Genomic DNA, 23,485 nt, shown 5'->3' on the forward strand with positions numbered 1-23,485 from the left:
AGCCATTCGATATAAATGTATCCCATTGGCAGCATAGCTAGAAATGGAAAGGCATCTCACTAGTAATTTTAAAGTGTGCAACGTGGTGCATATCCAACCATCCGCTAATGCATCCCTTGGCATGTTGTTTCATAAAGCTAGCCTCACCGCAAAACTCTAAAAGTTACTTCTTCTCCTCCTTAGCTCCTCTGTGGAAATATTCCAACAAAATAAAAGAAGAATACATAGAGAAGAGAGAAGAAGAATGATAAACATCATCTTTACAAGCTTTTCGATTTCTCATATACAACACTATGTGTTAGCATTGTTATTCTTGTCGGCTTTTGTCGAAGGGGCATCAACAAATGCAGAGGTGAAGCGATTTCCAGGGTTCGATGGCCAACTACCTTCAAAACACTATGCCGGGTAAGATTTAGACCCTCAAACAATATGAAATGCATGTACCCATAGGATAAGATTCCCTAATCTCTATAAAGGTTGGATTTATGTTGTTGTAATTTGATAATTTGATCCTCAAATATATCATACGCCTCACATGAGATTCCCTAATCTCTATAAAGGTTGGATTTATGTTATTGTAGCTCGAGTTTGATTGCTTCGAACATTAGGATCTTGAAGTGGGCAGAATTCCGCCCTTTTCCATTTTTCTTTCTTGCTTTCTCTTATTCTTGTGGTGAAACTCAATAAATAGATATTGAGGCTCTATCTTTACAGATTTTTGGAAGTCCTCTTTAAAGTAGGTGAAGGCTTTGAATGGTCCTTTCTTTGATTAATGCTCAAGTTGAAGCTCTACAAGTGGTGGATGGCTTGTATTTCTTTTTTGTTTTTCTCATCCACTCAATCTCCTCGATCCACTCTTTCTCCAATTAAATTTGGAAGCATTTACGGCTTGAAAAGCTATTGAGGAGCTATTTTTAGCTGTTAGAGAGAAGCCAATAGCCATTAGAAGCCATTTTATATGCTTTGTGTTTACAAGAAAACTAGTCATTGGAGCCATCAAGTGTAAAGAAACTAACCCCTACAGAGCTAGAGCTAGCCCTTGAAATCTGGAGTTGACTCTTGAAGCCCTAGGGCTAACTCCTGGAGTGCCTAAAAATGACTATCTTCTATTATTGGCTTGTGGCTTTCTAGGGTCGACTTCTGCAAGTTAGGGGTCAACTCCTGAGGTTCTAGGGTCAACTTTTCTTTACTTGGGGTCGACTTCTCTACTACAGAAGCTTTCAAAATATTTCAAATATTTCTTCTCTAACCTTTCAAACTCATTGAACTTCCTAAAAAACTCAACTTTTCTATTTTTAAGGCAAGTCAAACCATTAGAACTTATACTCATATGTTTTATAATCATCAAAATTAATCGTGTAGGTCAACTGCTAGGCCCTCCCTTGCTTATATCAAAGAGGGTTTTAGAGAGGAACCAAAGGAAAAGAAAGAACTAAAAGACAGAGTCTCCCTTAGTTATGATGATTTTTGAGTTACCTCTTTTGCAGGGGACCTTTGGGTTTATTTATACTTGGGATCTCACATCTTTAACGAATCATATCTCAACAAACTTGGGGTCGTGCCATAACAGACTACTACTATGACATAACAATCTTGAGGACGTGTTATAATAACTTGGTACATGATGAGATTGTTGAGGCCAAGTATAAATTTGAGGCGAAGGGACCGAGCTGCTTCCTTTATCGGAAGATCCTGCTCGGCTCAGATAGGTGGCCGAGTTGAGCCTAGAGATATCGGCCTCAAAAGTCTATCGCCTTAGTTTTACTCATCCCAACAGAGAAGATCAAACTATAATGCCTTGGAGAGTTTCTAGATGTGCGTGGGTTGCCATATGCGCCTAGGCTGGATAAATGTCATTGGGCCAATTTTCAAGCCTAAAGCAGCTTTCTAATTCAAGGGAAGGAAGTAACCATATATTAGACTCCATGCCCCTTTAATAAAGGCATTAACTCTGAAGTAGGATCCCCTGAGGGATGAGTTATGATGCTCTGCCTCCCAAAGCATCATTTGATCGTTTGGAGCAATGTTGGTGCGACATGTGTTTGTTGATCTTGGTAGAAAGACAACTAAGCGGACCAATCGAAACCATCCAGAATTCTTTAAAGAAGGTTAAAGTCCCTTGCAAATCCATTATGCTTGAGAAACCTTTAAGCATTACCTCCATTACTCTAAGAGGTATTCTTGCAAAATCTATTCACTAAGTCACTCTAAATCAACTTTGGATGCTGTTTTTTCTACTCTTCCCCTTTCTTTTCTTTTAGGTATTTGGCCTTCTTGTTTATTTTCCCTTTTTTACTTTTGTAGGATGGACTCTCCTTAGGAAATATGTCTTCATAATCATGTGAAAATGCTTCATCTAGCCTTGTAGGAGGCCAAGGAGACAACAACCGGGGGGGAGGCCAAAGTTGGATCCTTTAAGAGCATACTAGAGGATGAGTATAAGGACCAGCGGGCTTGCAGTGCATTAGGGCCCAACGAACCTTGACAATACATGAGGATGAGTATAAGGGCCAGTGGGCTTGCTTGAACCTCAAGGGACAACTGGCCTTGAGAATACACGAGAACGATTATAAGGTTCAGCAAGCTTGCTTGACTTTTGAGAGCTAATACTAATAGGCCTTTGAGTCAGCGAACACTTCTAGTGTTTGGGCTGAGTGTACCTCCTAGATTGAGCTAGGATTTTCAAGATAGGAGATCCTTTGAGGTCTCAAACTTCCATAAATTGGTATGACCTATAATGCTTTAGTCCCTTGGTAGAATTTTAAATACAATTACACTATCAATTAGCTGTAGTAAAGATAAAGATTCAAAGATAGAATTCTTACTAGTTTTTATATCTTGCCATTGCTAGGATCAGAACTTTTCGAGTTAAACTACTCGACATGGATGCTCCCAACTTGTCTAGGTTCTAACATCATTTTTCTTAGGCTAAAGGGCTTGGGCTCCTCACTAAAGGTCTTTAGAAGATAGTGGCTATCACCCTGACAAGTAGTTGATTATCATCCTATATTTCTGGAGTTTGCCTATCTTGACCAAAGCTCTTATGATCACTCACAAACCATTCGAGGTGTCCTCGCCAGACTAGGGCTTTAATCTTATCTTTTAATTGAAGGCATCCCTCTGTATCATGTCCATAATCTTTGGGGACTTGGTAGTATTTACTCATGTGCCTCTTCTTGGCAGGCGTTCATAGCTTTCAAAGCCAACATAAGTAGTTTCGGTCCTAGGTCTCCATCAGAATTTGGGTTCTCAATGCATTGAGAGGAGTATAGCTCTCAGACTTATATGGTGGACTCCAGGGTGGTACAACACTTTGCTCTTCTTGGCTGCATTTTTTTCTTGGGTCATCCTTCTCGCGATCTTTACGGTTATGGCTTTCTTTCTCCACTGCTTCTTTCCGAGCAGCAATGGTTTCCACGATATTTATGTACTTGTCCACCCAAGTTAGGAGTTTGGACAAATCCTTTGAAAGTCTCTTCTCTAAGGAGAAGCTAAAGCATAAGTTCTTTAGTTTGTTTATAGCCGCGGGAATTATGATGGAATGGTCCAGCTCACGTACTTCTAATGCCTTAGCATTGAACCGGTCAATGTAGTTTTTGAGAAACTTATCTTCTCCTTATCTAATAGTGGACAAGCTTATTGAGACTTTTCTTCATCTTTTGCTATTGATGAAATGGGTGGCAAATTGGTGGCTAAGTTGGAATAAGATATTATTTTTAGCTACTTTAAAAAGAGGTTAGTAATTGTTAGCTCAATTGGTTGGAATCTCTCATCTTGGCCTTGAAGGAGGTCCAAAGGTCAAATCTTAGGTATCACCCAAAAATTAAAAATGTTTCAAATAACATATCAAATAATAGCTTTCATTTTGTCTATGTAATAGCCTTTTTTTTTGGATAAGGTTTAAATGATTACACATTAGAGGTTGCCTAAACTGTAATGCGAGGGATCCATAATAGAACTAGTCATTATATTATTGTTTTAGTAGCACTACCACTTCATTTCACTATTATTACATATTTTGTTTATCTTCAATCACCCAAATCACAAGCTGCTAACTATTTATGCTTTACATATTATATGTCTCAATAAACTTTCTTTGGAAAGGGAAGAGAGAAAGTGGATTGATTTATATATATCAGGATAAGTGAGAGGGTATTCTTAGTATAAAGATAACAAACAGAATAACAAAGAAATATTCTTTGATTTTGTAACTATCATTTTTGAGTATGAATACTTGTTAGACTTGTGTTTATCAACTTTCATAAGGATAAAAATAAGTTAGATAAATGGAGGGAGGGATGATGGTGCAACAGCAATTATCTTAACAGGTTGGCATCCTTCTCTCCATAGGAGAGATCCCATGTTCAACCTTGGGTAGTGTCAAATAACATATTATTGCTTAAAAAACAATGGAGAGAGGAATGAAGAAGGAAAGAAAAGAGAGGAGTGAAATTTTCATATTTTAAAGTAATGACATTTGGGGGATCGTTTGTAATTGACGTTTTATGTTGCCCTCCATTATTGCTACAACTTGCAGTAGCTCTACTTTAACCACTTATTATTGATGCTTGTTAGTGATGAGCTCTTGCTACTTTTACCAAAAACTATTTTTAATCTTTGAGGCAAAGGGACAATAGGATGTTTGAAATAAAGCTTCCTGATTTAAGAATTTGTTTATTCTAGAAGATTTGGTTTATTGGACTGCCCTTCCCCTACCTTTGACTTGTAGTTTTCTTTTAATTTCTTATAATATTGCAATTTCCTACTTGCTTTGCTTTCCATTTGTCACTCTTGAGAAATTCTCCATCTAAATTGTTTTCTTACTTAAGTGGAAATTTTTATTTTCTATAGTGGTTGTCGTAGGTAACAACAATGCATCTATTTCAATAGGATTTTAAAGAAATTCTTAAATTGAAAGCATAAAGTTATTAGATATCATACTTTTACATCTCTTAGATGTGTTTTGCAGATATTCTTATACAACAAGTATAATATTACATAACAAAACTCAGATATATATTTGGATATGGCTTGAACTTTTGGTAACTATTTTCTGTTATAATTATTTACTTTTAATTTCTTTGCTTACAGGTATATAACTGTGGGTAATCAAGCTGATGAAAGACACCTATATTATTATTTTGCTTCCTCAGAAAGAAATCCTTTAGAAGATCCACTTACAATATGGATAAATGGTGGTCCTGGTTGTGCAGGAATAGGTGCACTTGTACAATTAGTTGGTACGAAGATCATATATTTTTTATTTAATTTTTTTATTTTTAGTTTATAATATCTTCCTCTAATAATTTGAGATTTTGTTTATATACAAAATTATAATGTTAAAGGTACGTATAACTTTATATTTTCATAATTTCATTAATAAAAAAATAATATCATTGATGTATACAAAATTGTTATAAAATTAATATAAGCTTAGATATATAGTAAGTATAATTTATTTTTATTTTACTAATTTTAAACTAATTAATCATCAAAAATAGGTTAAAAAACTATTATTTGGTAAATCAAATCCAATCAATTTTAATGTTATACTAAGAATAATATTATAATTTTATTATAAATGCCAAACTAACTATAGTTATATAATATTACAAGAAAAAAAAAATAAAACTTTATCTTTAATGCAATTATAAATCATATCAAAGAACAAGAAAAGTATTACTAATAAATAACTTATTTAATATAATTGGTTAACAAAAAATATCACAAGATATTTGTTGAATTGCAATGTGCATTTTGTAAACGAATGAAATTTATATTTATCTCAAAAGTACCACCTAAAAGTTAACTATTACCGAATGAGTTCTAAGTGTTATTATAGAGTTTACTAGGTGATCTATTTATGAATTTATTCTAAATGTATTAAAGTTCAAAGTTAATTTTAAATGTAGTATTATTTGATATGCTTGTTTGTCTTATTTCATTGACTAAAGTATTTAATGATTTAATATAGTTGAAATAGTTTATTTCCAAAAACTACTTTATTAGAAATTTAGTTACCTAAAATACTTGTTTGATTATTTGTGATAACTTGTTTCAGGTCCGTTCAAGATAGACTATAATCAATTTCATATTAAAGGACAAGCAAAACTCAAACAAAATCCTTTTTCGTGGACTAAGGTATCATATTTAAATAGATTGTACATGGGTAGTACATATAATCAAATCCATGCATGAAAAATTGTTTATGGTCAAATTAGCTATATATTTTATGTTTTACTATTTATATCTGTTTACATCCTATCTCATTAACTTAGTTGGAAGTCATGAGCAAGCGCTATATGGACAAGTCTAGGGGAAGTAAAGATAGATCGAAATCATGTAACTTTTATTAGACAGGATAGGGCCCATCCATAATAAATCTTTGTAGTGGTTGTACAGACTGAAGAGGTAGATTCAGCTAGGATATTGATGAATAGACCAATAAATCAACTATAATATATAGCATATGAAGTTGAATAGCTAGCAGTAGATTAAGGCGAATCGGTCTCCATGATGCTCTCAAGTATAGAGACCAAGTTATAGGCTAGATAAAGAGAGACAACTAATGCAAGCAACATTATGATAGGCCAAGACCGGTAGGATATGATCATTGATCTGATAGTTAGCATAGAGAAACCATGCTAATGAATGTATGTGGTGGAGAAAAATTAGCGTTAATTATCAGAACTATCAAGAGTGAAGGCTAGTTATAGGTTGTAACTATAGAGTAGGTTTATTATGTTTAGTCTAAATAAGTAAAATTGTACTTTGTGAAGGTGTAAATTTATTATTCTCCCATTCAATAATTTTAGTAATTTGACACTATTTCCTTGTTATAGTATTACTATTCATAATAACATCTATGGCATGTGTTTTCTTATGTAAATATAAATACCATATTAAAAGGCATGATTTAGGTCTTTTTGTCAATAAATTTAATTAGCAAACCATTATTATTTTATGATATTAGGTATTACTATTCGTAATAAGATCTATGGCATGTGTTTGCACATATTTATCTATGCTAAATCATTATCTTCCAAAATTTTATAGCATAGTTTGAGTTTAATACCACGATAGTTAGAACAATTTTGAATATTATCTTTATTCTTATAAATTGGTATTACAATGCTATTTCTCCATTCACCAAACATCTTCTTGAACTTGAACAAATTAGTTAACTATATTATTCATACGCTACTAAACACTTACAAACCTCAATAGGAATTCTATCAGGTTCAACCGTTTTTTCTATTTTTCTATTTTTCGTATCCTTCATTACCTCAGATACTCTAATTCTATGAATATACTTAATCTATCGTTTGTAGATCTAATAAGGCATCCTGAATTGTTTACCTGACTTTCTTCAAATGTATTATCACTAACTTCATCTTTCTTTGGTCTCCTCCTCCTTAACTAAAATCTTTTGACTTTTATCTTTAACACATTTAACCTAAAATCTCTAGTTTTCTTTTCTCTTAGCCTTACAATCTTAGAGATGTCGTCCTACACTTTTTTAGTTTATAACCTACAATATAACATTTTATACTCTTTGAATCTAGCCTCTCATACAACCTTCTTAACTTACTTCTTAACTGGCTTATAGATTTCATATATATATATATATATATATATATATATATATATATATATATATATATATATATATTTAGGTAGTATTCTATAACACTCTCTTTTCACCTTAATAGCCAACTAGAAGTTCCCTTTCCTTATCAATGGTCTTTTATCTTTGATCCTCCTAATACTTTAACAAGCCACTTTCTGAATATTGTTAGCCAGTTCTTCCTACATGGTATTGGTTTTCCCATCTAGACTCCATTTTCTTTTCTTCAACATTCTATTCTTAAAAACCATTCGTCTTTCCTATCAAATTTTATGGCCTAATCCTCAGATTCCTATTTTCTTTAATCTTTCTCTTTCATTTCTTAATACACACATCCAAAGCTATCAATTTGTATTGGATGATTAAACTCTCAATAGGTATAACTTTACAAAAGTTATATAAAACTCGATTAGTCTTTCTATTAAGGAAGAAATCTATTTTGGTAGTATTATATCCACTTGTAAAAGTTACCAAGTGAGAGTCCTTTGAAAGCAAGGTTCAACTAACACTAGCATATATGCTATCATGAACTCCAAAATGATATTTTCTTCCTTGTTTCTATCTCCAAAATTGTAACCTCCTCAAATAAATATCTTCTCTGATAAAAATTTCTTGAATTAGTCTATCTATATTCTTCAAAAGTGTTGTTTTGTAACATCATTAATCTTACCAGAGGAGCATAAGAAGTAACAATATTAATGTACTCTTTTCTTACAACTATATCAAGATTTCTATCTCCTACTCTCTTAAGTAACTATATCAAACTCTTATCCACAATAATTCATACTCTATTTTATTCTTGTGTTTCCCAATATACTGAAATTTATTACCAGTCTTACCAACTTTTTTTGCTTTTTCTCCTATTTGCATAATCTTTCGTAGGCAAGTTATGTTCTGTCTCCTCCTAACCATTGTCTCTATTAGTTCCATCAAAACAACCCTATAATCCAAGTTTCCAACATATTCTACTTTCCTAGACTAACTTCTTTACTAACATTTGTCTAATAAAGTATGAGAACTTTTGCCTAATTCTCACTACATTCGGGAATTAGTTTAATGTAGCACATTCTTTGACATTGGGAAGCACATTATTCACTTATATAGTGGTCTGACCTTATGATTACCCATCTCAAGTACCTACTGCATTAGTTTCCCTTCATCCATTTAACGATTTTGTGGTTCTCATTTACGAACCCATAAAAATGTAAAATAATTGAAAATATATATATTGAGATGATGTCATTTGTTGTTAAAAATGAGAGTAGAGACACTTTTGAATCAAGACCTCTTCTTTCTGTGAAAGGTCACTTTGAAAGGAACTTGAAGAGGACATAGTTGGAAGTGCTTAACATAAGCAAATATCCCCTAGTAGGTGCTTATGTAGGTTAAAAGATTTGATGATATAAATTGAAAGTACTTTCTTTTTTTCGTAAATGCTAGGTTTAGATATTTCACTTAGGGTATGTCTGTTGCTCGGAAAAGGCTTTGAAAAATTGGTAGGTTCAGAAAATTGAGTTTTGGAGTTGTTTGGTTGATTCTGAATTTTTCTTTTCCTTAGAAAACATTTTCCTTCGACAACCAAGCACACCCTAATACATTTTTATTCCCAAAAAAAATCACTATTTAAAAAATGATTAATCTATTTTCAAAATATTATATTTTTTTTTCATTTTGAGTACCTGTCTTAATGGGCTATACAATGGAGGTGGCCTCTATTGCAGTTAACTCCTCAAACCCTCGTGAAGTAGAGTGGACCCTAGATCATTTGGTACAACAACCTAAAATTTTACTAGCATCGTCAGGTGATACCTTCTCAAAGTATCATATTTTTTATTGACTGGCATGCGTCATTATAAAGTTTGTCTGAATTTTAGATATCTCTTGCAGACAGGGTTCCACATTGCCACCCTTGCCTTTATTTGTTATGTTAACAAAAGCTTGGTTTTTACAAGTAGATCAAGGATGTGTATAAATTACAGCCCTTCGCTGGCCATCATGACACTATTTTCTATCTTCTCACCTACCTAACATATACCAATAATAAACACTTCTCATACCTCGTATAAGCACATTTGCTTGTTTTCTACAATCATGAGTCATTATGTTATTTAATGATGATGCCCACACTACTAGAATCATATATACCATGCATTCAAGATCAAGTTAGAACCCTTTTCTTCATGAAGAACTTAAATCCCTACTTCTAATTCTAATAAGAAATAAAACTGCCATGTGTAAGGTAGAGTTAATTATTCTTGAATCTCTTAATCATGAACTAAAGCTTGTTCTGTTTTTCTCTTTTTTTGAGTAAAATATGAACTCATTACTACTTTGATTTGTTCTGTAAACTAAATGCCATGTTAGATTGTTTATTTTGCTTGTGCATAATTTGCCAAGAATTTTCACTTTTATGTTGAAACATTAAACTTTCTGAAATAGGTATCCAGTGTTCTTTTCGTGGATTCTCCAGTGGGAGTTGGATATTCTTATGCTGACACTAGCGAAGGCTATGTTACAAACGATTCTGATACAATTTCAGATTTGTATGAATTTGTTATAAAGGTTAGAAGAAGCTCATAATTTTAATTTCTTCGATTCAGCCAACTTTATTTACTAATATGTGATGTTGTTTAGTGGTTTTCTGAGTATCCTGAGTTCCTTCCAAATCCTTTATATTTGGCTGCATGCTCCTATAGTGGTGTGATAGTACCGGTACTAGCGCAGGAGATAGTAAACGGTAAGCCCATGCAGCCTAATACCTTTATTCTCTGTACATTTATCACAAATAAGATGATTCTTCTACGTGGTCTTTCTTTACATAAATTGCCATGAATCACGTGCTTTCCATTTTCTACACTTGTTCATGTTTGTCAGGAATTGAAGCTGGGCGAGGACCAACAATAAATTTTAAGGTTACGTAGTTCTTTACACAGTTGTAGTGATTGTCAAGTTGGTAATATATGCATGTTAATTAAAATGAAAATTTATAGTGACTTCATAGTTGGAGTAGAACTTTTTAGATCATGCAAGGGTAGCTCGTGGTTTGTAGCAAATGTAATTAGACCTTAGAACTTTAGTCATCAGGTGCTGGCATATATCATTGATCATCAAGTAATGAAGTAAATGCTTGTCTAGTATAGTGAAGCTGGCATAACTGAGACTGTCCACTTCAAATAGGTAGTAGTAGGACTATTATCTGTAACATGTGTCTACCCTTTCACTTCGCTACATCCTACATCCTAAAAATGTTTCCCTTCTCTTGATGTTGTTGCAGGGTTACTCGTTAGGCAATGCTGCTAATGATATAGATGTGGAAAACAATGCTATGGTACCTTATGCATATCGGGTGGGATTGATTTCGGATGAATTATACAAGGTGAGTTTCTATATAATGCTAGATTTCTTTATCTCTGATCTTCAGAAGTTCTTGCACATCTATAAAAATGGAGGCATGCATCTGCATATCTGTGTTATAGTATCACCTTCAATGTTTCATTATTCATAAATGAAACAGGATCTGGTTGATTCTTGCAATGGAAAGTATTGGGACAAAAGCCACCCTGATTGCCAGAAGAACTTGGAGATATTTCAGACGGTAAAGCAAAGAATCTGATTCTTTGTAGTCTGTTTTAACTATTAACGAACGTTGCTTCTCAACTGCAGCATATTGAAGGCATGAATAAAGAGCATATTCTTTTCCTACCCTGCCATTTTCAAATGGGACTCAGCCTGGAAGATAGTCAATATGAAAATATCAGGATGTATGAGAACCTAGAAGGCAGAACTGAGTATAGCATATATTGCCATGTTAGTAATTCTTGTTTTGATTATAAGCTCTATTTTTATTGTGCTTTATGAAATAGTTCAACATCGATTGTTTGTCACAACTTTTTCACTTGGAAGGAAAATTCTTGCTATTAAGCCGAGCTTATGTTCTTTTTAGTGTACATTTTTGAGAAAAAATTGCGGAAACAGAAACTATTTACGTTAAACTAAACTTTGCAGAAAATTATATGGAAGTAAGTGATTCGCACTTCATGACTAAATAGTTATTAGATTATTTAAAGAAAAGTGATGGAAAAGGCTACAAGTGTTAAGCTCTTGACAACAATATGATTGTTGATGACACTGACTTCTATTATTCTTGACAGATCTATGAACTAATTCCAGAAAGACTGTTTGATGCTGAAGACTCCAGGCAAGCTTTGCATGCAATGCCGGTATGGACTATGCTCTTGTAACAATAAAATAGATTCGTACTACTTGTGCTATAGACTAATCTCCCAAGAATTTTGGTGTTTTGGAAAATAACCATCCGTTTACAAATGTATAAGATATTATTTTATGCTATCCTCCTAATTGTTTGGCTAGGGCTTTTAGCAATTGGCTTGTTTGGATGCTCGCATATGTTTTTCATGGAGTATTCCTCAATTAATGAAAACCAAGGAAGTTGTACAGGTGAAGGGAGTGAAGGAATGTAACTGTTGAGGTTGGACAGGATATTGCAATCCTGATTGGCATGAGAAAGTATTGGGACTATGCCTTCCCAGCCCTTCTGGTTTAGTTAATTTCTTCTCCCCTCCCTCTACACCTGCCCTTGTTTTCCCCCTGTCTAGGGCTTATCCTATAAAGATGATATGGGAGTTTCCTAATAGGTATTAATGGATGTGGGAAACTAGAACCATATAATCTTCATTGTTTGATGACCTATATTTAAATAATAATGCTCATAAGATGAGATGTTCACAGATTTCTAGGTATTCTTAAGGCTGGGGAGCTGGGGAAAGATTTACTGCATCAAGCCAAGAACAAGTGCTAATGATTTTCTTTAAAAAGAAAAAGTTTATAACAATTTATTTCACACACACACACGTGTGCATGCATGAACATGTGCATGCACGTTAAAAGAAAGGACAAATGTGAAGATCAATTGCAAAGTTGATTTGGCCACTGATGATTTTCTTTAAAAGGAAATTATCGTCTAGAGCAATCGCTTTCACATGCATGCATGCTGCAAAGTTTATTTTGTCATAGTTATAGCTTAAATTTTTAACATTTAGTAACATCATGCATGTCATGGGCTGGACTCAACATGAAGACTAGCTAGATAGTATAGGATAACAAATCATAAGCTGGATAATCAAGCATCAAATGTCAATAAGTGAAAACTATCTTCATGCCGGTAAAGCTGCAGAAGAACTCCCCTCTGTGATAAATCTATCTGCACACCTGATCCTTACAGGAATCATCCAAAAGTCCGAGATAGCTAAAATGCCCTTGGGATCTAGATCACACCTATGATGTTTATTATCAGATAGTTTGTTTTCTTTCCTTTGATTTACATTGACTTGAAGTAGGTCTCATGTGGATAAAATGCTTACATTATTGTTTTCTAGTGTTTGACATTTGATGTATAGAGTGGGCATTCAGATCCCCAAAAGAAATATGATACAAAGATCAAAAAAATTATGATAAAAAGAACAATAAGGAAGACATTTCGACTATTTTGAGTGAAAAAGGATTCTAGGATGAAGATCCAAAATCATGATTTTTGTTGCTGCTTGAACTATACTATTAGAATTTGGTTTCTGCATACAGTAGTTTCATTTTAGGATTTTCCTTAAAAAAGAAAGTTTCATTTCAAGATATCTATTTAGGATGAAAATATTAAAAGTATTAAAAAGTAAAAAAAAAAACATACTTTCAAATAATAGTAAAAATAATTCAATTATATTAGATAGTATTATAACATTGAATCTTATTATTTGTAACATTTGTAGCAATTACATATTGGTTTGATCAAGTGATCACTGTGCTAGTATCGGGGCCATATTTATTGCCCAATTGCATGGTCCAGTATGCTCCTGTGCTGTTCTATCTTGAGCCTGTACCAATACAACAAAGAGGGTGGGGGAGAGAGAGAATATGAGAGAGTATAAGAGAGAGAGGGGGAGGGAGGGAGGGAGAAAGATGGAGAAGGCGGTGGAGCATGGCCCAACATGGTAGAGAGGCAAGGGAGAGAGAGAATAGGAGAGAGAAAAAGAGAGAGAGAGGTGGAGGGAGGGAGAGGGAGAGGGAGAGGGAGAGGGAGGAAGGGAGGGAGAGAGACAAAAGGTGGCAGACGGTTGGTAGAGGGTCGTGGAGGACCAGGGAGGGACAAAGGAGGGGCTTAGCCCTCCAGTTCCCCTTGCCAACTTTACTTAAATTGTTCAAAAAAAAGGGCCCCCATCTAGGACCCCTGTTTCGAACAAAATAGAAGAATTGGAGGGAGGATTCCCTCCTCTGCCCCCCGTCCCATCCTCTTCCCTCTGCAGTCTGCCAACTGTTCGCCATCCTTCCTCTCTAGTTGAAAATAGACCAAAAATAAATTATTCAGAACTAATTGAAATCATTGGACCTCAAGGGATTCTTGATTTATTTTCAATGATATGGATCCATTTCGATAAAAATATTTTAGCATTGGCTGAAACTGCAAATATTCTCTCATATGGTCTCTCACTTCTATTTAAATAGAAACGTAGGGCACCAACTTACGCACTATTCTATTATACTAGTAAACATCCTAGAAAGCTATGTATTGATAAGTATATGGAGTATCTCCTGGATGGTACCTTGTATGGATGAACTTCATTTTGACAATAGAGACTCCTAAGTAATTTATATACATGAACAGAAAAGTGATCAAAATTAGGTGTATTGTATACCAATTGATGAGAAGGCTGGACAAGATATGGATTTTCTATTAAGCCTGGTCGTGAAAAAGCACCTCTTGGAATTCAAAAATTATCTTCCTGTTGCTAGTATGCTACAAAATTCTAAAGTAATTGGTATATTGCTTCTGTTAAGGAATGACAAAATTAAGAGTTGAAAAGACATGTTGTGATAATTAATGGTTCCCAAGAGATAAAAACAACAGTAGGAGATAATAAAGTATTTTGCATAGTTTTGACTAATTCAGTCCTAAATAAGTACACTTCCAAAATTTACCATGAAAATTGTTTTCTAATGGAATTGTTTGAACATAAAAAAGGTACAATCAAAAGATTCATATGGTTCCTTAAATTGTAAATGGAATTTAAATATACTAGAGTTATTTTTTATTTGTTACATTTTCTATATTTTATGTACAAAAGAGACACGCATGCATACATTGTGTATGATTGTGCCTTCAAATCCATCTATTATGCAGATTGCAAAACCTGAAACAATTTGATTGTGTTGGATATTCATGATCTTACTATGTACAAATAACAAAGACAGAAAGTATATGTTGCATGAAAAAGTAATAAATATTTAATTTCTTTAGCTTTTAAATTTAATGTTATTGATAATAGACCAAGCATATATATTCATTTCTGTCAAGAACAAACCAAGTTTATTTATTGTAATTCTAAGTTGCAGCAATACATTCTATTTATTTATTGGAATGAAGTTTTTCGATCATGATTTTTTCATTATATAGGTTGCGGTGTCTGGACCATGGAAAAGGTGCACAAAGAGAATAAGATATGAGAGGAACATCTTAAGTTTGACACCATACCATTTGAACCTCACAATGAAAGGTTATAGAGCTTTCTTTTATAGGTATGGTTATAGAACTATTGCAATTTTAATTTTATTAATTCAATAGATAATTGATATAATTTAATACTCAAACTCATCAAATGTTTTGTTTTTTTTTTCTATTTTCTGTTATGTGCATCAAACTTGGACATAGCTTTACATCGAATTTGCACTTCAATGATCAAACGATGCTGACTGTATCAAGTGCATACCCAAAACTAATATAGGACTGTGGCATAGAAAAACTAAGTTTCATTTCCAAAAAATGACATGACAACTCCAACAAATTAGTCTAAACAAATCAGAGTCTCCATGGTTTCTGCAATGGTAATCCAATGTGTCAATGTGTTAGTTTCTCTCTAGCTATTCGAAAGCTTAATTAGGTTGCCCTAAAAATTATTGAGGGTACTCCTCAACAGCTTTGAAGGCAAATGACTTTTTAGTAGTTATTACTAGGACTAGTTGATTTATTTTACCAGTAGCTGAAAGACTAACCCCAACCATAGGAAGTATATGATAATTTTCTTTGCAATCCTTTCACATAGCAAAAATACTATTAATCAACAGTCTAAATTAACAGAGATTTTCAAGTGTGCAGGTGTAAGGTTATCCACAGGAATTTTGGAGAAATATATGTTAATAAGACCTTTGTTGCTTTCTTAATTCCTATAAAGAAACATTTATATGTTATTTTACTTATGTGCCTTTGTGTAGTTCAGACATTTTCTCAATGAAGTTGTAATGTCAGTTATAATGCTTAATTCTGGATTTTACCTTGAGATAGAAATAAAACAAATAGAGAAGGATGTTAGGCAAAATCTTTGAAGCTTAGAGAAACGGTTGATTCAACCCTTTTCGTATACTAGTTAATGTATGTTACAAGAGCAAGCATTATTCGTGGAATAAGTCTTATAAGCCACTACATTAAGAATATCAATGGCCAAAAGAACCTTGATCTACCTAACAGATACACTTGATTTTGGTGTACCTTGTGCACTCTCTAATTATGTCAACCTTCTTGAATTTAGAGATTGTAGCTGGATTTAAGACTTTCTTTTGTAAGGAGGGAGAGGTTCTCACACCACTATTTTGTTAAATAAAAAATATACATGGTACGGTGATTGTGAAGAGAATCAAGGAGAGAAGAAACAAGAAAAGAAAGGGAGGGTTATTAATGTGAAAATATCATGTGTTTGCAAGCTTGAAAGGTAGGATGGTCCCAGACAATCCAATCCTTAGCTAGGAAGATGCTGAGGAGGATTTTCTTGTGAGGGGAGTCCTTCCTTTGTAAAAATTATTTTACTCCTTCCATGCCCACCAGTAGAGAGCAAAGGTGTCCCAAATGATTTCTGAGATGTTTAGAAATTATCTTCCATCTCCATGTAGTCCAGGTGGCATTAATTCCACTAGAGCTTAGATGATGCTACAAGGTTAACTTATTTGTTTCCTATTTTGGTGATAGGATATTCACATGCTTTGAAGAAGAAACAGGTTGATGCTATTCACTTGTGAAATTGCATATATACATACCACTTCATGTGCTTTTCATGCAATTTGGTTAAAGAATTAGTTCAAGATGATCCGTCTGCCATGAGAAGAACTAGTGAAGATTTATGTAGACTATCAGTTGATACTTCCCCAAGATGAACATCCAAATTTATGACCCATACATACTAAGACAAGGTTCTACTTCATTAGACAAGATGTAGCAAACAATGACGTGTAATTAAAGTTTGCAACAACTTATGACTAAGTTGCCGACAAATTCACTAAGAGTCTCGAGTATCAAATGATTCATAATAAAGAACCTCTTCTTGAGTCCCAACATCAAATTTAAAGGGGGATCTTACAAGTTAAACTTGATTTTTGGGCCATAATCTAGTATAAGACTATCTTTCAAAATCATTGAATTGAGACTTAATCTAATGAGCTCCTATGGTGTTTCATGATCTTTGTCTTTAGAAATATCTCTAGTCTAAACCAAAATGAAAAAGTGAGATAAGTGGAGATCTAGCTCAGAAATTTTTCCAAATAATCAAAGTAATTTGGAGTTGTAATAATTGTGGTAGTTTGATAGAGTTGGAAGAGTTCAGACATTGAGTCTGAAATGAAAGATCCAAGTGAGTCATCATAGGTCAAGTCAAGAATAAGATCGTAGTTTTATTATGTTGATTATCCATAAATTTATAGCATATCATGAAATCATACTAAAATCGAAAATTATGGCATGACCTTCCCTTATTTTGGAATTTTCTCGATATTTTTCGACATTGAAAAAGAAAGAGGAAAAAAATGAGGCAGGGAAGAGCCACCTTATCTTGTTTTAGGTTGGATCCTTCTTTAATCATCAAAATCTCAGACCTCCTTATTATTGAAAGAGAGAGGGAGGGCTGAAATCGGTTTGAACTAGTGCGAATCGACTGGTTCACACTGGTTCGGCTTCGAGCCACCCAGTTTGGGGTGGTTCGGAGGGGTGTTCTTAGAAAATAGGGTCAAACTTTCTAGTTCTATCCTGGTTTAATTCGATATATGGTGAACCGGGTAGTTTACTCGGTTCAGCAAACAATGATAAGAATAAAGACATGGTAGATATGTTAGACTCAGTATGGCAATAACTAGAAAGATTTTGAAAATAACAATTTTGCAAAATCATTATAGTTAATAATTAATTTCAAAAGAGATATTTGCAAATAGTTTTCATAAAAAGATATTTGCATTATCAATGATTCTAATGGAGTATAAACCATATAATTTGGGGTGAGACAATGCCATGCTCATCATCATAGAAGGATGCTAGGATGATGGAAGACTGAATTGAAAGATATGGCTTATGCAGAAATAGGGAGATCTACTAGTTTCCTCCTGCTCGTCAAAAGGTTCAATAATGCAATATGGGCACCATGTCTCTATGGTGGACCATGCAGTTGATGAATAACTACTTGACCTAGAGAGATATGTCTTTGTGAATGAAAACCTAAGTTGACCTATCGCAGTAATGCATGTAGTATGTGGCACTTGTTCTAAGTTAATTAGAATAAGATTCTAGTTAATTATTCTATCACAAATTGGATCAAGTAATATTCAGATTTAATTGGAGAAGAGACGAGCTCGAGAAATAGTGTAGATATAGGGATTGAGCTAGTTTGGATCAAGTAAGACTAGACTTGAGACAACCTTAGTGTTGCCTAACTATGCAGCCCAAGAGGAGGGTAAATTGGGCTTCTCAAAAACTTTAAATAAAATGCAGAGGAATAAAACTTAATGAGTATGTGTGAGTTGCAACGTGTAATTAACAGACGTAAATATGCATGAGATTTAAGCACAGAAGTCATGCACAACAGAAATTTGTAGTAGTTTGGTGCCAATCCTGCACCTACATCCACTCTCCAAGATACTTTTCTTGAGAATTTCTACTATAATCTTTTCCAGATTACAATTCGATTGTCTTAATCAGGATAACAATCAACCTAGTTGATTTTTACTAGTAATCTAGCAAAACCACATCCAAGCCTTTCTTCAGGCTCAATAGAATCTAATTCAATATTTGGATGGACCCTTTCCTAAGTTTCAAACCCTAAAACTTATCTTAGCAGAGTGTAAGAGGAATATAGAATAAATGAATCACAACTCCTAAAATTTAAATACATAGAAATAAATGGAGTCTTGAATCAGTTGGTTGTCCTCGATTAGACTTGAATGCTCTTCACTAACTCTCTCAGTAGTAGATGATGTGATCGTTAAGCTCTTAATGAATGCACTTGAATGTTTTTCTTTTTGAAGCTCTTTTTTCCCTTAGTTATTCTATTCATTCTCTTTTCTATCTCTTATCTTCTTTTTGGTGTTCCCATGCAGTTATACCATTGAGGAATGGTTGGAAGACTCTTCTAGCCATTAGATAGGTCGAAAGAGCTGTTGTGTGACAAAATTGTTCATTCTAATTTATAGAAAAATTAGTCGATACTATTGTTAGGCACATATGGGTCAACTCGTTATTTTCAAGGATCAACTCACGATCTCCAAGAGTCGACTCATAATATTTAGGGGCTGACTCAGACTAGCGGTTGTTTTTATTGTGCTCTGTCTTTCTCCTATGACAATTGTGGGGTTGACTCTTTTGGTTAGGAGTCGACTCATCCATTGACACGAGTCGACTCATTATTTTTATAGGTCGACTCTCCAATAGACTGAATTTTGTTATTCTCTATCTTTTATCTGTAGTTATTTAGGGATTGACTCGTTTGTTTCTAGGTTGACTCTTGTCTCATTGGAGTCGGCTCATGATCTTTATGCTTTGATTCGCCAACACGGTGAATTTTATAGCTCTCTATCTTTTGTCTATGGCCATTCAAAAGTCGACTCTTTTTTTTTTGGATCGACTCTTGTTCAACTGAAGTCGGATTATGATCTTTGTGGTTCGACTCGCAAATATGATGAATTTTATAGCTTTCTGTCTTCTGTATGGGGCCATTTAGAGGTCGACTCATTTGCTTCTAGGGTTGACTCTTGTTCTTCAAAGGTTGACTCTCCAATGAGTTAAATTTTATTGCTTTCTATCTATCTTTTGAGATTGTTCTAAGGTCAACACTTGTTCCTTTAGGGTCGATTCATGAATGCATATCAGTCTGCATCAGTTTACTGGGGTCGGCTTGTGGTTATCCAGGAATTGACTTTTGAGATAGCCCAAGTTAAAATTCACTATTATTACATGCAAGCATTCAAGGGACACTTCAAGATATTTTTGGAGTCGAATCTCTTTGTGTAAAGCTTTGGATAAAAAGACTTCATTCCTCTATGTTGAGAGTTATAGAAAGGTTTCTTCTTGGCTTTCTATAAACATTTAAGTATAGTCCAACAAATTGATTAGTGAACTTTTTACTAATATATTTTTGCATTGTCAAAATCAAACCTTTGGGGTCAACACTTAGGGACACTTGGATTAGATCCAAGTGAGAGTAACCAACAAGAGTAGGTGGCTGCCGCCCATGCTATTGTAGCACCCAAGCGAGGGGCATCTAGATGTAGGGGTAGCCTTTAGGGCTAGCACCTCGGGCTTCTAGAGAGTCCCCAAAAGGGGGATACACTATGCACCCTTCTAGAAAGAAGGGGGAGCAGCCTCTCTAAAAGCTAGTATCTCCTATTTCTCACTCAGTTGGAGTACAAATGAAACTCTCGAGAGGGGCATCCAATTAAGAACACCTCCTCATTTAATCCTCTTCTTAGTCAAGTCCTTTTAGGACTCCAAGAAGGAGGCATCCCCTCCTATGTAAATAAGGAGGGGCAGTCCCCTATTTAAGGCATCCAAATCTAGGCCCGTACACATAAGCCGAGAGAGAGAGAGAGAGAGAGAGAGAGAGAGAGAGAGAGAGAGAGAGAGAGAGGATGCGCCCCTTAAGGCTAGTCGTCTTCCATCTCCAAGTTTGATTGAGAGAGAATCTAAGAAAGCTTGTGAGACGAGCTTATCTTGCTAGGCATCTCCTTGGCCTGTAGTATTGGAGACTCAATGCTAGGTAAGCTCTAGATCGGTGCATGGATTGAAGTGGCTGGGAGAGTAATTTTCAAAAGGATCATGTGCTTTTGCACTCTTCTAGAAGTTATGTTTCTTATATTATGGATGTTATCTAACCTATCATGCTAATCTATTGAAAAGAGCGATCATGTTTCCTGCTTTTATATTGTTTCCATTGCTTATTATCAAGAAAAAGGCCCACCACATCATTCTAATTGACATTTTGTACCTGATTTTTAAACTTGCATATATTTTCCTACTGACATAGAATTTTAGCATTGGTAAACAACCACATTCTATGATCAAAATTATATTGCTTAATTTTTTTGTGGGAAGCTCAATACAAGATGGCTTTAGGACACTTCATACTTTCCTCAAAGAAAGTATTGGAATAGCCAAGGTAGCAATAGTTTACAATGTTATTGGTTTGCACTACTATTGTGATTTTTTCTGGTCAATTAATTACACGAAGTATAAGAATTGCTTCTTTGGTACTCATGTTGGAACTTCCAACATCTAGATGTCTAATCTTTAAATGTGTATTATCAACATCTAGATGTCCAATCTTACTGCTACTTAATTGGAGAATTGTTAGTTTATTTTTTATTTGATCAGGGAGAAGGGAGGATTTCATTTAACCCACTCCACTCTAATCTCCCAAATAAAATAATAAATAAGAAGAGTTTTAGAAAGCGGGGATCTAAGACCTTTTCCTTTATTTTTTATGATCTGCAAATTGTGGTAATTATCATGGTCTAAAGGTAAGGCCTATGCTTTTTCCTTTCACTCTCTCTATTTATACTATTGATATCCTCCTTATATGAGTTGGATTCTTCTTCTGGTCAAAAGAGAATAAGAACTTTTCTCTTTTAATATCAATAAAGTTCAACCTAAAATCGGATTGGATTCTTCTCCTTACTACAATAGGATACAAATTACCAAAAATAATAAGAATATTTTAAAATTTTGAATTTTCGCAAAAACTAGATCTTGGCTCCTACATTATCTTCATCTTTAGTCATACTACTAAATTTTGTTTCTGATTAGAAGTTATGGCTTCCCTAAGTTTCTGCACTTAATTGAGTCTTGAATGTGGTCGATCTTGCACTGAAGTTCATCCAGACCTACCCAAAGTGGCTAGATTAGTTCACAATGGATCAAATGATCCTCTTGGATCAATTTTAGGAATATGAAACTTGATATGATTTAGCAAAACTATGCAGATATACATAGTACTTCAGAAACTTAATACAATAGCTTGTTTTTCATTTATAATATGCATTCTCTATGAATTCTTTATCCAGCTCATGACATAAAAATTGCTTTGTCTTTCAGCGGGGATCATGATATGGTTATGCCATACACTGCAACCCTTCAATGGATTAGAACATTCAACTATTCCGTGATTGAGAAATGGCATCCATGGTTTGTTGAGAACCAGATAGCAGGGTATATTCATGTTACTTTACATATACAGATACACACAAGCACAAACACATATGTACAGATAAACATTATATACATGTTTTCATACATACATGTATTAAGTGTTGGACATGCATGCACACCGACCACTCTTCTTCTTCTTCTTCAAGTTCATTTTACTTATGTAATATTTGTTCCCAACAGGTATGCAATTAGGTTTGATCACAATCTATTATTTGCTACATTCAAGGTAATCAGTTTCTAATCCATGCACATCTGATATGTTCTGACATGGAATTTGTTTCATTATCTACTAGTGGATAACTAAATCTAAACCATGATTTTCTCGTAGGGTGCTGGCCATACAGTGACTGAATACATGCCTCGTGAAGCATTAATTGCTTATCAGAAGTGGATTGATGGAGCTGAATCTCTCTAGTGGCTTGTTACACATAGTGGTTATGCAGGCATAATACCAGCAATTATTGTTATTATTGCTGCTACTTCTTCTTCAACCAATTCTCTCTAGTAGCATGTTACATATTGTGGTTTTGCGAGCAAGAGTCCCAGTTGTTACAATTATTGTTGTTATTGTTGTTTCTGCATCATCTTCATCATCAAACTGATTTGTTTATGGGACCACTCTTTTGAGGAGTGTTGAACCAAATGTTGGAGATAAGTCCAGTTGGTTGCTAGGCAGCAACAATTGAATGACATACAAGCTGGAATGTTTTTTGTTTTGATGAGAAGAAATGGGTTGCCCCACAGTTCATTTCAATGAGACAATGAAATGAACAGTGGAAAACACATCATCATTAAACTAATTTATATTTGGGACAACTCTATTGAGGAGTGGTGAACCAAATGTTTGAGAGTTTAGAATGTTTTTTGTTTTCAGAAGAAAAGGGATTGCCCCATTAGTTACATTTTAGTGATACTATGAAATGAGCAGTAGAAAACATGCAAATCAGATACAAAACATAAAATTATATAAATAAACTTTTAAATTATGAGATTCTATCTTATATTTTGTTAAAGACACTTAAACCTCTTCCAACCTTGATGATTTAATCACTTTGATAAGATCCTCAGTAGAAGAAAAATTTATCTGGAAAATCTTTCATACTTCTCTCTAGCAAAATTCTCCACCATATGGCCATCACCAACAGATTCTGGCCAATCCTTAATCCTTTCCACACTCTGCTCTTCTTCTAGATTTGCCATATAAATAAAAAGTGTCCAGCCAACTTTTCACTTTTAGTTTTTTTTTCCATTTTATTATCGAAGATCGTGCAAATAGTTCTAACTTCAGGACATCTCACAGAAATAACCCAGTTTCTGGGGCTGAACTGCAAAATATGCGT

General features: G+C 34.2%; 1 protein-coding gene across 1 annotated transcript; it reads left to right on the forward strand.

The window, feature by feature from the left end:
* Window positions 1–170: 170 nt before the first annotated feature.
* On the forward strand, window positions 171–22,872 carry LOC103713928 (serine carboxypeptidase 1). Its single transcript, XM_008800980.3, has 14 exons — window positions 171–405; window positions 5,092–5,240; window positions 6,062–6,141; window positions 10,067–10,189; window positions 10,262–10,364; window positions 10,502–10,539; window positions 10,902–11,003; window positions 11,142–11,222; window positions 11,291–11,434; window positions 11,779–11,847; window positions 15,090–15,211; window positions 22,032–22,145; window positions 22,326–22,371; window positions 22,474–22,872. The coding sequence occupies exons 1-14, from the start codon at window positions 245–247 to the stop codon at window positions 22,558–22,560; spliced, it is 1,419 nt and encodes a 472-aa protein (XP_008799202.2). The 5' UTR covers window positions 171–244; the 3' UTR covers window positions 22,561–22,872.
* Window positions 22,873–23,485: the final 613 nt, after the last annotated feature.

Source organism: Phoenix dactylifera, chromosome 10 (genome assembly GCF_009389715.1).
Source record: "Phoenix dactylifera cultivar Barhee BC4 chromosome 10, palm_55x_up_171113_PBpolish2nd_filt_p, whole genome shotgun sequence".
Lineage (NCBI taxonomy): Eukaryota > Viridiplantae > Streptophyta > Magnoliopsida > Arecales > Arecaceae > Phoenix > Phoenix dactylifera.

What these genes read in the sequence shown, in the direction of transcription:
- LOC103713928 (XM_008800980.3), top strand. Translation starts at nt 245, where the DNA reads ATGATAAACATCATCTTTACAAGCTTTTCGATTTCTCATATACAACAC. An exon ending in GTTGAGAACCAGATAGCAGG is followed by an intron (nt 22,146 to 22,325) that starts GTATATTCATGT and finishes TGTTCCCAACAG; the next exon opens with GTATGCAATTAGGTTTGATC. An exon ending in TATTATTTGCTACATTCAAG is followed by an intron (nt 22,372 to 22,473) that starts GTAATCAGTTTC and finishes ATTTTCTCGTAG; the next exon opens with GGTGCTGGCCATACAGTGAC.